Source organism: Euwallacea fornicatus, chromosome 9 (assembly GCF_040115645.1).
Source record: "Euwallacea fornicatus isolate EFF26 chromosome 9, ASM4011564v1, whole genome shotgun sequence".
NCBI classification, from domain to species: Eukaryota; Metazoa; Arthropoda; class Insecta; order Coleoptera; family Curculionidae; genus Euwallacea; species Euwallacea fornicatus.
Window position 1 is genome coordinate 938,565 of NC_089549.1, and position 16,614 is coordinate 955,178.

The 16,614-nt window shown below is 34.5% G+C and overlaps 3 protein-coding genes across 10 annotated transcripts in view; 1 reads left to right on the forward strand and 2 right to left on the reverse strand.

The window, feature by feature from the left end:
- The first annotated feature begins 295 nt into the window (after nucleotides 1–295).
- On the forward strand, nucleotides 296–14,196 carry LOC136341307 (carboxypeptidase Q-like). 2 transcript variants are annotated; one of them, XM_066286137.1, is made up of 12 exons: nucleotides 296–313; nucleotides 389–567; nucleotides 4,304–4,555; nucleotides 4,613–4,776; nucleotides 4,832–4,920; nucleotides 4,975–5,115; nucleotides 5,164–5,333; nucleotides 5,391–5,481; nucleotides 5,936–6,092; nucleotides 6,156–6,338; nucleotides 6,427–6,543; nucleotides 7,788–14,196. In XM_066286137.1, the coding sequence occupies exons 3-12, from the start codon at nucleotides 4,367–4,369 to the stop codon at nucleotides 7,984–7,986; spliced, it is 1,500 nt and encodes a 499-aa protein (XP_066142234.1). In that variant the 5' UTR covers nucleotides 296–313; nucleotides 389–567; nucleotides 4,304–4,366; the 3' UTR covers nucleotides 7,987–14,196. The 2 variants fall into 2 exon arrangements, with proteins under 2 accessions (XP_066142234.1, XP_066142233.1); XM_066286136.1 differs by lacking the exons at nucleotides 296–313; nucleotides 389–567 and adding an exon at nucleotides 4,011–4,181.
- Nucleotides 8,435–12,432, reverse strand: LOC136341308 (protein takeout-like). Its single transcript, XM_066286138.1, has 5 exons — nucleotides 12,299–12,432; nucleotides 9,612–9,852; nucleotides 9,229–9,362; nucleotides 9,021–9,170; nucleotides 8,435–8,595 (listed from the first exon to the last, which is right to left on the reverse strand). The coding sequence occupies exons 1-5, from the start codon at nucleotides 12,378–12,380 to the stop codon at nucleotides 8,435–8,437; spliced, it is 768 nt and encodes a 255-aa protein (XP_066142235.1). The 5' UTR covers nucleotides 12,381–12,432.
- Nucleotides 14,197–16,200: 2,004 nt separating the features above from the next.
- The window catches only part of Atg16 (Autophagy-related 16), a 167,835-nt gene continuing 167,421 nt past the window's right edge, over nucleotides 16,201–16,614 (reverse strand). For 5 of the 7 annotated variants that reach the window (XM_066285731.1, XM_066285734.1, XM_066285730.1 and 2 more), the window contains one exon: nucleotides 16,201–16,445. In XM_066285731.1, coding sequence (XP_066141828.1) covers nucleotides 16,322–16,445 — 124 coding nt within the window. In that variant the 3' untranslated portion in view covers nucleotides 16,201–16,321. The remainder of the gene's footprint in view (nucleotides 16,446–16,614) is intronic. The other 2 variants (XM_066285735.1, XM_066285732.1) reach the window with 1 other exon arrangement.

Here is a 16,614-nt window from a genome sequence, read left to right on the forward strand (position 1 = left end):
AAGCGATTTGTGTAATAAAACGCAAAGGAGACCATATCTTTAACTGTTAGTTTTGCAGTAAGTGTGTTTAAGGTATAGAATAAGTGCATTTTCGTTTTTTTCTCTTTCACTTTCCAGAGTCTCTGAAGCTGTAAAGAGTTTATACAGGAGAAAAAAAACGAATCGTATAAATTCACTTTGTCACTTTCGACCTTTCGCGATCATAAGTTTGTCGTCACGCGGTGTGCATAGCTCGATCTCCCCTTATTCCAGAATCTATCCAGAACTCCGAACACGTGCGACGGAGACATGCGCCTCGAACTTTTTCCTAATAGTAAATCCATACTGGAAATCCATGCGGAATACCGAAATACCATCACTCAAAAGTTGATCTTGTGAATAATTTTAGGGAAGATGTAGAAGAAATTATTTACTTCCACCGAGCCTTGGAAGACACGAGACTGGAAATTTTAAAGTGTTTTTGAGTATTGCTACAAAAGTATGGAGTTTTAATATATTTACTATCAGGGATTCAGAAGGAATGGTTACCGATCATCGTCAAGGGCGTAATATTTCCTTCGCCCAGTGGTACGTACAACGTTTTACGCACAAAGGATACTTTTATAATCGTTTCTGTGGAAGTACAGTCATTTGAATGAAGTTTGCTGAAAAACTAATAAATATTATTTTTACTGTACGGCCCGTTGCCAAGAGCGACGAGCGTTGTAGTAACTTTATTGCCCGTTGCCTTGAGTGACGGGTTGGAAAAGTAAGATAATGCTCGCTGTGTTGTAAGCACCTACTTAAACTCACCATAAAAATAGCGATCAACAGATAAAACCATATCTCAAGAGTAATTCTATTGTAAAACTTCATTAAAATGAGGCAAAACTATAGAAAGAAAGTAAAAGTGTCAGAGTCAATATTTTTAAGAATTTTATATTTTTTCAAAGGTTTCGGCATTGCTTGGGGAATTTTACTACTCCTTGTTTGTTAATTCAAGTTTGGGTCTTTTATAGGCACGAGGGTGCAAATTTCTAGCGAGAATATACTGCATAGTACTTCTTGTAATGTTCAATTCTCGACCGTGACGTTGAATGGATGTTCTTGGATTCTTGGACAGATTCTGGCAAGCAGGCGTGATGTTTTCTGCTGAACACCATGGATAAACACCTACTGATCGTTTATATCAGTAATCGCCTCAGTATACTCAAATTTTCTTACTAGCCTCATTACGATTGAGGTATTTGGAACATTTTCGCGACCGAAAATTGAACGCAATTTGTGTATTATGACAGCCAAATTTTCACAATGTTTAAAATAATTTTTAGTAACTAACGTACATTATTGTAACTAATATCGGTCCATTTTTAAAAATTACGGACGGAACAAATGGCGCCTAATTTAAATTTCGCGCTACTGTTAGGGGATCCAAGAAATTAAGCAGGTAATTAAAGGTATTAAGCAGAGAAATATATTTGGTTGTTTTGAAATGAGTTAAAGTCCATATACATAAGTACAGGGGCATTCAAACTCGACGCCCCAACCATTTTATGCGAAAACAGATTGGCCCAACAAAGTAATCTTTTCATCGCATTTAATAAGAGGAGAGCTAAAGAGGTAAGCTAAAATGAATGCTAAAAACATTAAAATATGCCGTCGCGACGCCGACGCTACGTTTTTTTCAGACATATATGTTTTTTTTCAAAAATGCGAACATCGCTACGTTCTAAACAAATTTTTTATAAAAAAGTTTTAATTACCTAATATATATATGTTATTATGTATTTTTTATTAGGTTCCTAATATTATGTTAATATTTATTTCTTCTGTAACTTTTGAGTGATGTGAAATTTAGAAAAATCTTTTATATAAAACTTGTTTACAATGTATTAATATTCACATAAAAAAAAAAACATGATATGATTCTGAAACGAAATATAGCGTCGACGAGGCGACGCCAGTCGTCGCTTTAATTATTTTAATGTTTTCAGCATTTATTTTAGCTTACATCCTCTCATTTAATGTGAAAAATTACTTAATTAAGCCCATCTACTTTCGTATAAAATGCGTGGAGTGTCGAGCTTGACTGACCCCATACTACTTAAGCTCTAAGTACCTTATTTAAGGCAAATGCAATTTTCGAATGCATTGCGGACATTCAAAACTTCCGCTAACCGTACGTAAAGTAACTCCGATATTACTTTCCGAACTGCGTATACAAATTTGAAGGGGAAATCATATTTATATAACAGACAGTATGCCTCCTAGCAATACATGTTAAACTAATTATTAAATGAACAGAGGTAGCTGTATACCGGATAGCAGAGTCAACAGAGGGTTGAAATTAATTTCCAAATATCCACGCCAAATGAAAATCGGGGTAAATCGCATTAAAATGATTTTCCCCGGTTTTCGGTTTCATATCGAAGTCGATCAATGTTGCAGCCCCTCAACGGTTTGTAAAAAAAAAACAAATCCGCAGAATTGATTTGGTCTCAGTTGGGTATATAAAAAAATAACTAACCGTAAGCCGAACAAAGGACCATTGTAGGCCGAAAAGGCATAAAAAGTGCATTAAAATTCCTTAGCAGTGTAGAAATCATAAAAGTCTTTACTAATGCCATTAGTCGATGGTGTAAGCTTTTAGGTTTAAAATTCCAATTTTGGCTTGATTCGTTTCTTTCCTGGAACAATTCTCTTCTATACATTAGAGATACCGGTTAAATTTTAAATTACAAATATCTCACATTAGTAAAACAATTAATTTACCTTATGTAGCTCTTGGGGCGAATGTCTTTGGGTCATTATTACACACAAGTAAACATTAAAACCGTCAAAAACAGACAATATTTTACCCAGGTCTTCACTGGAAACTAACAAAACTTGCATACGGCCAGACAATAAGCCTGCTGTCAATAAAACCCCCTATACAAATACTGACTAAAAATAGGGTTTTTTAATAGGTGTGTAAGGTAGTAACTACCAGATGATTTTAGGTATAACTTAATCCTGCATAAAGCCCCATAAAAGCGTATGGTACATAGCACGTGGTATAGTGGCTTCCGGTTTTAGTTCGAGCCCAGGTGCATGCAAAAGCAGTATTTTAAGGTGAATTACTGCATGTGGCGGGGGGCTTAATTAATTAATATCGCTGCTTCATTATGGCAAGTTTTTATGCTTTCCTAGCAAATTTGGAAAGAGGTGAAGCGAATATCTTCAGCTGATGGTTTTTGGTAGCTTATACCAATTTAATTCAGCTTCTTGGAAACAAAATGAACATTTTTTTCGAAATTTCCTAGGAGGCGAATGTGTTCAAACACCAAAAGTGTAAATTGTGCCTCTTATCTGGTTCTAATGAGGGCTGTAAACAGAAGTGCTCAGTAAAAGTCATTTAGCAGTTTAGCGCGTTGCAAAGTTCTGCATTCGCCATTGTCAAGAATTATTGCATCTTCGTTCTTTTTTCTTCCTTTTTTATACGTTCATCTTCGAGCTCGTTTGATCTTGTTTCCAATTGATTTAATTCCAAATTATCACATACACCCTGATTTCTCAGTGGTATCGCCAATGAAGTATGATAAACATGCACAAAACAATGACAATCTTTCGCATTCGTCAGTATTGTCAGCTAATTAATAAAAATTTGTTCTGAGGTTTTCGAGGATTATTTGCTTTTATAACCTGATTGTATTATTCCACACATATTATTTATTTAAGTCTTTATTTCACGATTTGTAGACACAGGCCGATATTGGATGCTTTTATTGTCTGTACTACTTTTAAGCTTATGACCTGGTTGAGAAGTTATCACAAATACTAACAGGAAAATAATTATTTTTTAAGTCTAAAAAGATGGTGCATTTTTTCTCCTTTTATATTATTCAATCTCAGCAAAACCTTAAATGCGGTTTTTGATCTTTTTTGGAACTTTTTGCGGTCAAAATGAATCCTCCTGCCTTTCTGTGTGCCTACTCTATACTATAATAAAACTATACATTGATTATTGCAATTTATAATAAATATTAGTAAAGAGGGTTATCACAGCGGTTACTATAAGCACTTCAGTCGGCTATTGAAATGATAAAGTGGTCTAGTCGATTGAAGTGTTACAAGCAAAATTAATCTGTTTCTGAACAATAGGAGTAGTTAGCTTGGTATGAATGTTGTGAGTGTTTCGCATTAGGTGGTTCAAGACTATTGCTGTGAGTATCTTAGGAACGATTTCAACTACAGCTACAGAAATTAGCGCATAATGTATCATTACGGTTGTTTGAAAAAAAAAACGTAATAAACATGAATAAAACTTAACATTACAATATTTTAGAGAAACATAAACTAGCTCGATCTAAGGGCTTTCATTTTATGGTGGCGATTTGAAAATTTAAACATGAAGGCAGATCTAATTGCATTCATTTTCCACTTGATAACGGTAAATTGTATGGTTTTAAACGGAAATATCAAGAATAACGAACTCGACAATGCGTGCAATTTGCCAGCGAAATTGGTCAACGAAATTAGATCGTATGAGGATATCGCTAATATCATCATTACCAGCCTCACTAACGGCAAGTATAAGGTAAGAACAGTTGATATTACACGCTGTGATCAATTTAAATTCATCGCTGGATCTTAGGGAGAAACGTATAAGGAGTTGGCAAGATTTGTAGACAAATTTGGTGCTAGATTCTCTGGAACTGAAAACTTGGAAAACGCTATTGATTATGCGCTTGATATTATGAAACAATACGGGTTAGAAAATGTGCATGGTGAAGAGGCTGAAGTACCTCACTGGGTAAGGTAGGAGCTTGTGTTCAATTTACAACAGAATTCTGAATAAATTACACATTTGCAGAAACTATGAAACTGCAGAACTGTTAGAGCCACGCAATGCGAATGTTCCAGTTTTGGGATTGGGAAATTCTGTTAGTACTCCTGAGGAAGGTGTGATTTTAATACCTTCAACAAAATATGGTATTACAACGTGTTTTGTTTCAGGAATTGTGGCTGAAGTTATAGTTGTAGACACATTTGATCAATTAAAATCAAAAAACGTGTCCCAAAACGTTAAGGGAAAAATCGTGGTGTTCAACGAAGATTGGGTTAGTTATGGCGACTCTGTTCAATATAGAAGTCATGGTATGAATATCAAAAGATCATCACTTTTGTGATAATTTTGCTGGTTAGGTGCATCTGAGGCCTCTAAACTCGGAGCTGTAGCTGCTCTCGTACGATCGGTTACTCCATTTTCAATGTCCACTCTGCACACCGGGTGGCAAGATTATGATGATGACGTTAAGAAAATACCCACAGCGTGTATCACAAAAGAAGATGCCAGATTGTTTCAAAGGTATCAGGTAATATCTTGCAAACCACCGAGGAAAGAGGAAACGATTATTACGTATGATGTTTAGGATAGAGGGGAAAAGATCGTCTTAAGACTGAATCTCAACTACACCAGATATGAAGACAGCAAGTCCAGGAATTCTGTTGGGGAAATAGGGGGTAAGAAACTTTGCCGAAATGTTAGAGAAAAGTACCTTTGTTACCCTAAAGAGATTTTATTCGGCAATTAATCTCAATGTGAATAATACCCAAAATATAAGTGAAAAGCTTAAACATTTTTAACTTGATGTGATTGGATGAAAAAATCCCCGCAACAGAGCCTCCAACAAAAAACAAACTTTGAAAAACGTTGAATTGCCAAAATGAGTGTTCCGCATCGTCGAATTTTAGTTCAAGTATTTTCCAAAATAATATTAAGACCAACTAAATTTTAGATTTCATTGGCTAAAAAATCAAAGTAGAGAGAAATCGCACATAATGAAAAGAAAAATAACCCATTTCGTAAGTGAAACGTTTCAAAAAATTAGCTTAAACAGAAAATCAGCTAATTTACCGTTTATATTTAATATAATATTATATAATAATTATGTAATAAATATAATATTATTTCTAGGATCAACACACCCCAACAAAGTAGTTTTGGTAAGCGGTCATATCGACAGCTGGGATGTAGGAGTGGGAGCAATGGACGATGGTGGTGGTGCTTTCATTAGCTGGTATGCATTGGCGGTACTCAAAGGACTTGGATTGAGGGCTAAGAGAACCTTAAGGTAACAAATTACTTTTATTATGATGATTTGTATCTGTGTTTAAGATGTGTATTTGCTTTTTAGAGCAGTTTTATGGACAGCAGAGGAACCAGGTTTAATTGGATGGTCAGCATATAACGCCTCTCACTTCCATGAACTCGAAAACTTTACTTTCGTAATGGAGTCTGACGAGGGCACGTTTGCGCCTTTGGGAATCCAATATGCAGCTGGAACTGAAGGGGGTTGTATTATTCAAGAAATTGTAAAGTACGTTCGAGAAGAGAAAAACCTTATTCCGCTAGTATCTAAAGATATAGATACCTTCGTTAAATAATTCGTTTAATTATTTTTTTAGTTTGTTAGCGCCAATAAATGCAACTCAAACAAAGTCCAGCAGCTCAGTTGGTTCGGATATTTCATCTTGGACTCAATCGTTAATCCCTGGAGCAAGCCTGCTTAATGCCAATTCAAGGTAAGAGAATTTGAAGTTTAACGTTTGTTCCACCTTTAAAACCCGGGATCTATGTGAGAGATCTTCAAATTTACCATCATATAACGTTCATGCTGTGTTGTGATATTGCCCAACATCTAAATTAGAAGTATTTAAAATCATCATAGTGCTTTATTATAGTTTCTTGCTCATTTTTCTCTGTCTGTCTGTTATGTTGAGTTCCGATTGGAGGATCCCCGCCGTGGAGTTCTCACTAGGAGATCGTCGGCCATCATCTATCATATCTTTTGATGTCCGAGATGTGGAGTCGTGTCAGAACCTATTCTTGCGATTGTGAATGTGCACTAAAACGAAGATCCCTGAAAATCATTTTCCAAGCATTGAAGCGTCCATATCGCCCCATTAAAATCGAAAGGCGGCATCTCGAAAATTTCTAAATTCTCTTAAAAATGTTCAGAGGCGAAAAAGGGCCTACTTTTTGCTAGGTTTCACATCTATCACGCCTAGATTTTTACCTTTGGGATTTGGTGGAAAATACCAGATTGTTAATCCATACAAGAAAGCAGAAAAGATTGTGTACGCTGTGAGGTCTCACACGCACAAAAAAGGGGGATATTTTGAACAGTGCATGTGATCTTAATCCAATACTTTTTTTACTGCTTTGGATATGAAATTTTAGTGAGTGCAAAAAAAAAGGTAAATAGGTGAGTGATAAGTGCGAGAGAGACCGATTACACTTTCCCCTTCCATTGTCACCGATCGGCTAGCATCGTTGATTCTTCAGCAGTACGCTTCAATCCGAGGGTAGATGTAGTTCTGCTTGATTTCAGAGAACACAATTACGCGTATACACGCAAATAGGAATCCGTTCTTCGACTACAAATTTCATGATAAATTTTAATGTATCCTTATCTCTACAAATAACACGATAGAAATGATACTTTTAGAGCGGATCAATTAAGAGAGGCCCTTTTTGTGATATGATTTATCCTCGGAATAAGACGTACTACTTGCGAGTCAACAACGATCGCCTGTCTCCCTCGCACTTATCAATCTCCTATTCGCCTTTCGCTTGTACTCACTGAAACTCCACGTGTATAGCGGCGAAAAAGGTACTGTATTATAACTTTTTTGTTTAAAATGAGCGGTATAAACACTCTAATACATTTATATTATTATGTACATGCATTTTAAGAATGCACATTAAGAACGAGACAGATTTCCTTGCTAGATCCCATATTATTACAAGTTTTTAATCAACTCAGGTATTTTTGGTTCCATCACACCGCAGCAGACACAATGGACGTGTTAAATTCCGATAATCTGGACAAAGCTGCAGCTGTTTGGGCCGTGGTTTCCTACGTTATTGCAGATCTAAACGATGAATTTCCCAGGACAAGAGATAGCGTAACGGAGGAGGTAAAAATTATTTTGACTACTAATAACAATTATAATAACAACTAAAAGTTAATAACAATTAATAATAGTGTGCGTAGATTATTCTTTTGTGCAAGTCTCAACCCCTAATGAATAAAGAACGGGAGATACGTATTTGTTGAAAATGCATCCTCTTTAGAATCTTGCATGTTGTTATTCTGGACTTATGCTGTAGAATATCCGAATGGTAATATTTTGCCGTCATACGCCACTGAAGGGAAGTAAGCAGACATTTAAGAAACGTCAGGGTGGTGTAAAAACTTTTTGTTTTAGAAACATACTCTAGTAATGTACCTTTCCTCATAGATCCACAATATATCACTTTGTGATCTTAAAAACGTAAATACATAAGTAATTTCCTCTCTGACAAAATGCACTCTCTTTAGGAAGAGACGTGTGAGAGTTTAGTTGTCGATATACGTATCTATAAACCTATTATCTACATTACAACTATTTTGTTTTGATCCTAAGGTCATTACTTGGTTTGGGGCACATAAAATGCATCCAACGGAACATAAGTTAGCAGCTTATTTGATATGCTCATGAATAACCCTGACAGCTTCTTTCTTAACTGAGGTAGCATCACTTTGAAGACTTCGTGGCCGTTTTCCCTCAGAAATAGATTGATGGCTTCAGCTAGAATTGCAAAAGTAGATACTTACAAATAAGTTATCAAAGTCCACCTGGAATTTTATCGAAGTAGATAAGATTAAACAAAGTGCATAATTGAGTTTTCTATAAAGCCGGATCGTCATTGTATGTTAAATTTGGGTTCAAAGATTTATAATATTTTGAGAGCCAACCAGCTCGAAGTTCTCCCTTGAAGTGTTTATAAATTATCTTTGAATTGTTAAAGATGATAAATTTTGAGTTAAAAATTAGTATTTTGTTGCTGATTGGGCCATCAGTCTAGAATAATTTTCAAACATCAAAATTGCAAACTTTTTATTTAGTCTCAAGCGACACTAAACTGCTATGTCACCTGTATCTTAATTTCTTAGTATCTCGTTCCATGTCTGATTTACACGTAACATTATACATCATCTTCTTTTGCAACTTACTTAATATCCTGTTATTCTTGAATATGTTTTTGACCATCATTCTCATCTTTTTAACCACTAGGTCCACGTGTAAAGCGTCAACATGCAAATATTTCTGTCCGTTCTTATCTGCAACGCTAGCTCTTCCCCTCAGCATACAATCAAGATCATCTAAAATACACTTCCAATTCAAATACTCACTCAAATTAAATGACATAAAAATCGTTACCAAATTGCCCTAGGAAAGTTCCATTTCCACTTGCCGGCAAAATAATTAATACTCCACTACTTTGGTAGTTGGCATTTATTTTTAAAGTCGGTATTTTAATTTCTGCCTCAAATGGCTTTCCATCGTCAGACAGTCTAAAAGAATTGTTTTTGGTTATATGTAATAAAAATGTTTGTCTCCGTTGAAGAAGTGCTCTACCGGAAACTTTTCCATCGGGGATGATGGCTTTATCATATGCTTGTCCAATAATATACTATTGTACAAGATTTCTAGAATATGTTATTAGAATTATAGTTTACTGAGCTAGTACGTACGAAACAATCCTATATATCACAAGGCAACCGAAAATATGTATTTCCTTTTCATGTGATATATCTACTTACTTCAACTTTGACATTGAGAAATTGCTGGCTCCATATATCTTCATGTCCTTAAGAGCTATCGTGTAACCGTTTGGCCCACCAGTTAACGAAAGTGACAGTTCGTCCATGAGGAACGGTTCCACAGATGGCAGTTCAATCTCGCTTATTCCTGTTCTTAAGTAAGGTCTCAAATGATGAAGTGCCGAAATGAGGCAATCGATTACCCTTGGATCTTCCTCGTGACATTGTTTCACGTATGGCGCTAAAAGTGTACATAGAATGCTAGTCAGGAATATTTCCTTCTCCTGAAGTGCAACAAGAACGCTAACAATCCGAATTGAAGACACTTGTAAATGACCTGTCACTTGAACTAGAATGACATTTGATATTGTAAAATTGAATGAGCCCCCGCGAAAGGACTTGTTTTGGTAAATTTACAATTGACGTTGACATCTGTCAGAACAAAATCAACATATCGCGCAGATTTGTAATATTTTGATTGGAGTTTAATGGTACACTCTGTATATACAGGTGTTGTGTCGAAATTTATCTTGATGTAATTACTCGAGAAAAATTTTACCCCTCATAGCATACGGCAAGTTTGCATCCAAAATGAGTGAAGGTATGATACCCTAAACTAAATAAGCCTGCTCCAAAGAATTTAATCAGCAAGACGTCGTTAAGAATTACAATTAGTTCACCAACTGCTGAGCGATACAGGCAGATGACTGTAATACAAGCTGAATTAATTAATAATTTACACACTGCAAACTGAATTTTCTGTTCATATCTCATGTTAATAAAATTCCAAGTCAATAGTGTCTTATATATATATCAACACCGCCCATAGACATATCTGCAAAAAGGAGCCTGTCACCCACTGTTTCAATTATGTTGCGGCAATATCGAACACTATTGAATTAAAATATTAAATCGCATTAAAAACCAATATCACTAGGAATGTGGTATTGCCGACGGATATGGAATTGAAAATTGGTTCTTAGCAATCGGGTCAATGTTAATGGGGTCTTCTATTTACAAATTGGCATTGATTTTCGTAAAAATAACACTTTTTGAAACCAATGTAATACATTATAAATTATCGTTGAAATGAATGTATGCGTTGCATAATAAACAAAACGAAAAAGAATTTGGTTTGAAATTAACTCTTGACCGTCCAGAAAGCAATGAGGTTTTTTACGGGTAACTTTCTATCAAAAAATTCTTGTGGCAGATTCACCTAAAACAGAAAAATCAGTTGATACAAAATTTTTGAACTCGTGCGTCTTTCACGGGCCGTGGACGAAATTCAGTATAGTGATCGCGTTTGGAAACGAAGACAATCCGTATATGCAAAAATTACAAATATCTATTTTTTAGGTTTGTATTTTTGTTTTTTCGAAAAAACCCGACTTTGCGAAAATACTTTCAACTTGACATGGCTTCCAGTCACACCGGAAGCTGACCCTTATTTCATTTTTTTTTTACGGAACATGGCAGTTTTTTTCTTAAAAACGTTCTTTTTTTTGTTAAAAATTAACCCAAGTATTTAATAATGTTGTAATAATGTGCTATATTGTATAATAAAATAAATTTCATAACACAACATAATACTGATTCTCAACTATTTTTGATTTTTTTTTCGCCACTTGCAGAGCTTTGCTGAAATTCAGTCACCTACAAAACTATTCGACATAAATTGATAAAATAAGTTTTCGATTATCAAGAAATTAATAATTCTTATAAACAGTGAAGGAGGTAAGAAAAATATTTGAAGTTTTTGAAAAAAATAATTGAAATTTAGAGTTTTTAAATTCAAGTCACTTTTTCCAAATAGCACCCTCTAATTATTTTTGTAGCATTAGATTGATGGAAAAAATGAGCAGATGCGATATACATTATCAGTGTCAAAATACTTTTTGAACAAACCGAAAAAAGTACAAATTGCTTTGTACTGCGTGATTGATAAATACATCAGCACATCTTTGTGCGATCAAGTTGCTCAATGTTTATTTTGACTGATTTTTTACAATATCAGGTCTTTTTCCATAAAGTAAAAATACAAACTTGAAAAATGCATTAAACTTGTTATTTTCCATATACGGCTTGTGTCAGCTCGCAAAGACGAATCCTGCACATGCAAGTTCCGAAAATTTAAATTTGTTGTTGTTTTGTTTACATTTTTTTTTACGAAATTTGAGCTTGCATACGTTTTTGCACGACGATTCATATAAATGAACCACAAAAATGACTAGCTTCATAGAGGTAAATCGGCCTTAAAACCATTGCGTTGGTTGTCAAATAAACCAGATTCACGACTGATAAATCCAAGACTTAATCAAAGACGATTTTAAATGATCATGTGGTCAAATTTGTGTCCCTTTTGCCGTCAATTACTTATTACAAGGTGTAATAATAGCATTACGTGTCTGTGGTAATCTACGCGTATACTACCTTGCTTCCATGGTTATTAATGTTATTATATAACTTAGGCAGAAGTCTTTCGTCAGAAAATTAGCTCGATTACTTTTTAATAAATTAAACCAAAATTTAATTTGTGTTATATAGCGTGTCTGCAGTATTTTGAAACTGCACATTTAATATAAATAATTATGGATAGGCAGAATATTAGTAACGTAAAAAAACATACGCGTATTTATTACATAGATAGTCTTAATAATGAAATAGCATATATAGTGTAAACTTACGTAGATTATTGGTGTCAATAACTTCCCCTCCTTCGGTCACATAAAAACCAACACAAAAAAGTATTAAACGAATTATCGACATATTTCTTACTTTAGTTATATAAAAATGAATTATTTATTCAGACCTACTCGCTGCGAGCAGTATCTTTGCGAATGAAATCGAGAGTTTTGTGTTCGCAGTTGGTTCTTGGATGGTGCACGCGAATTGGTGACGGATGACTTTCTCTAACTCGAAACTGTTATAGATGGTTATGCACCTCTGAAAGTTGTACCGTGTGAATTGCCATGAGATTTAATGAAAATATTGACACGAAAATAGCAATTACCTCCTTGTTCTTCTTTGAAATTTGCAATGATTTTAATTAAGTAATAATTTTGGAGTGGAAATAGGTTCGTGAGCATGGTTATTTCATTGGAAAGTGGATAATCGCAATGAACATACAACTTGGCTCACGAAAAACTCGCCTACGTCACAAAAAAGCAGCGATAGGCAAAAAGGTAAAACTTTAAAAATGCACACAAAGATATTTCAGCTCCTACGTACAACAACGCAATGATGCTTAGCCAATGCCTATCTTCTAGGTTTCAATTAAACATAATCAACAATTCGGATATTGCGTATAAGAGAGTTAACAACTTAACATGTAATTTTTTTAAAACGAGACGTGGACATATTTTAAAGTAAAAAGTGTTAAACTTGTATGAAGCTTTGAACAAAAACGGTTTATCGCAGTGTATGAGGTACAGGAAAGGATTTATCTCGAATATGGACTTAAAATATCGTTTACGAACAAATTCAATTGGAGGGACAGTAAGTACTTTACACTCCGCAATGTCAATGCCAATAGTAAAAATTTATGGCGAGAAGCTTTAGATCAAATTACTTACGGAAAATGGCAACAGTCCATTGAGCAAAAAAATAAAAGTATAATAGTTAGAAGTGAAAAAACAATTCGTCGTAGAATAATAAATATTAATAGTGAGGAAGACTCTGACTTTAGTAGCGATTTTCATAAGGAAGAATGATACAAGAAATAGGTGCCTACTTAAGCAAAGTCAAGTGAAATTTATTCCTTCGGTCAAGCTCGCAAAAACCCCCATTGCTTCTCACTTCGTTGTAAAATGTAAATGCCAATATTACGTTCTTATATCTGCAAAATGATGTATTTTCGTGTATTGAGAAAGTTAATTTCTTCGTTGTAATTTTGTCTACATTTCTATTAAGTAAATATGGTATTTAAATAACGCTTTAACTTGCGTCACGTAATTCATTTATTGACTTGGGAATACCAAGTCTTCAAGTGGAGTCAACAATCGAATAGTACATTCAAGGTAAGAAAATATTTAAAGTAACAAATACTATTTTGTTAAAAGTTTATTTGCTCAATTTTTTGGTTAATCCAGCCTCTCAATCATTAGAATGATGCGTTTGGCAATAAGCACCCATATTGGTGTATAAGAAGAATCGACCAAATAAGGGAACGTTGCATAAGGGCTAAAAAACGTGTGCTCGGTGCCAGTCAAAAAATGCCGTTAAATACTACTAAATGCTAATGGTGTTGCCCCGATACCTGATAAATTCCTGCAACATATTAATTTTGAATAGATGTGGCATCAGTGCTGATCAGATGCCTATGACATGAATAAAATGCTAAGTAATTTGTACTATAAAGGATTTCATTTGGTTGTGGTCAACATTTAAAGGGTGATTCTTTGAGTTATTCTAAAACAAAAAGTTTATATAAACATAACTCCAGTAATGTTTCGTTTTCAAGATATAGGGTGTTAAACTTGGAAGTATTATTTATGGTTATTATTGTTACTTATAAACTCCTGACATTTATATAACTTGTATTTTTAGTTGCTTAATATGGAGAAAATAAAAAAACTTTATTGTTTCTTGAATTTTCTTTGCATAAAGTTTTTTAGGCTATAAACCAGGACTGAACATATTCTTTATTTATAGGGTGTAACTGATCAGCATGCAAATATTTCAGGGCGCAATAGTGTTTTTGCAAAATTTAAAAAAATACCATAGTTCCACGATCAAAAACGTACCATTTTTCCTACACAGGGTGACAAAATTCTGATTTTTTAATTTTTCAGAATTTTTTTATGTTTAAAACAACTTAATAAAATTTTGTATCCCTATGTTTTTTAAGAGCCTTTACAAGAAACTGTCAAAATCATTAATTTCCATATACAAAGTCTTGTATTTTCCTGGGTTACGCGCTATTTCTTGCCCTTTAACTTTTTTTCGAAATGTCCTGTACGAGCAAAGATTTCACATTTAGATTCCTTCTTCATTTATTTAATTTTTGATATGTATATAAATTTCGTATACGAATGCAGCAAATTTATCAAGAACCATCAGGAGCTAAATTACCTTCCCGCATTTTTGTGTTCCTGATATCAAATGTCAAATTTCGTATGCAAATGCAGCCAACTGATCACAAACATCACGAGATAAACTACCTCCTCGTACATCTGTGTTCCTGATAAAAAGTGTTATTTTTTATGCAAATGTAGCCAACTGATCACAAACATCACGAGATAAACTACCTCCTCGTACATCTGTGTTCCTGATAAAAAGTGTTATTTTTTTATGCAAATGTCGCCAACTGATCACAAACATCACGAGATAAACTACCTTCTCGTACATCTGTGTTCCTGATAAAAAGTGTTATTTTTTATGCAAATGTAGCCAACTGATCACAAACATCACGAGATAAACTACCTTCTCGTACATCTGTGTTCCTGATAAAAAGTGTTATTTTTTTATGCAAATGTAGCCAACTGATCACAAACATCACGAGATAAACTACCTCCTCGTACATCTGTGTTCCTGATAAAAAGTGTTATTTTTTTATGCAAATGTCGCCAACTGATCACAAACATCACGAGATAAACTACCTCCTCGTACATCTGTGTTCCTGATAAAAAGTGTTATTTTTTTATGCAAATGTAGCCAACTGATCACAAACATCACGAGATAAACTACCTCCTCGTACATCTGTGTTCCTGATAAAAAGTGTTATTTTTTATGCAAATGTAGCCAACTGATCACAAACATCACGAGATAAACTACCTCCTCGTACATCTGTGTTCCTGATAAAAAGTGTTATTTTTTATGCAAATGTAGCCAACTGATCACAAACATCACGAGATAAACTACCTTCTCGTACATCTGTGTTCCTGATAAAAAGTGTTATTTTTTTATGCAAATGTAGCCAACTGATCACAAACATCACGAGATAAACTACCTCCTCGTACATCTGTGTTCCTGATAAAAAGTGTTATTTTTTTATGCAAATGTAGCCAACTGATCACAAACATCACGAGATAAACTACCTCCTCGTACATCTGTGTTCCTGATAAAAAGTGTTATTTTTTTATGCAAATGTCGCCAACTGATCACAAACATCACGAGATAAACTACCTTCTCGTACATCTGTGTTCCTGATAAAAAGTGTTATTTTTTTATGCAAATGTAGCCAACTGATCACAAACATCACGAGATAAACTACCTCCTCGTACATCTGTGTTCCTGATAAAAAGTGTTATTTTTTTATGCAAATGTAGCCAACTGATCACAAACATCACGAGATAAACTACCTCCTCGTACATCTGTGTTCCTGATAAAAAGTGTTATTTTTTTATGCAAATGTAGCCAACTGATCACAAACATCACGAGATAAACTACCTCCTCGTACATCTGTGTTCCTGATAAAAAGTGTTATTTTTTTTAATGAAAATGCAAATAATGGATTTGTCTTAAACCTATCACGCACTACGAGCACCTCCACGTGCTTCTGTGTTCCTTTGTCACAAGACTGATGATCCGTTGATAGACCTATTTGAAAAGTGCATCTCTGATGTCGTTGAAATAAAACGTAACACTATTTAGCAAATAATTATATATATTACATAATAAAAATATAACGGGAAAGTTCCTTAACATTAACGAAGTGAAGTTACAACACAGCAGTAGTTGGAGTCATCGATTGGTTTGAGTATTTAGTTTTATAAATCTCCTGCCCATATAACAACTTTTTTGGACCTGTCTACGCTCGCCAAGAAGGTGCCGAAAGGATGCCATGATGTTGCCGTAACTGCTGACCTGGAGAACAGTCCAATTGAGGTTGATCTGCACATTAACACACACAACAAATTACAGTATATCGTCGCTGCCATGCTAACTAGGTGACCAAAGTGAACTTACAATTTTTTCTTAAGTAGTCGAGTGTTATTTTCTTGAATTTAAATGACAAAAATTTAGGGTAGAGTCAGATTCCTCAAAGTGATGTCAGAAATAG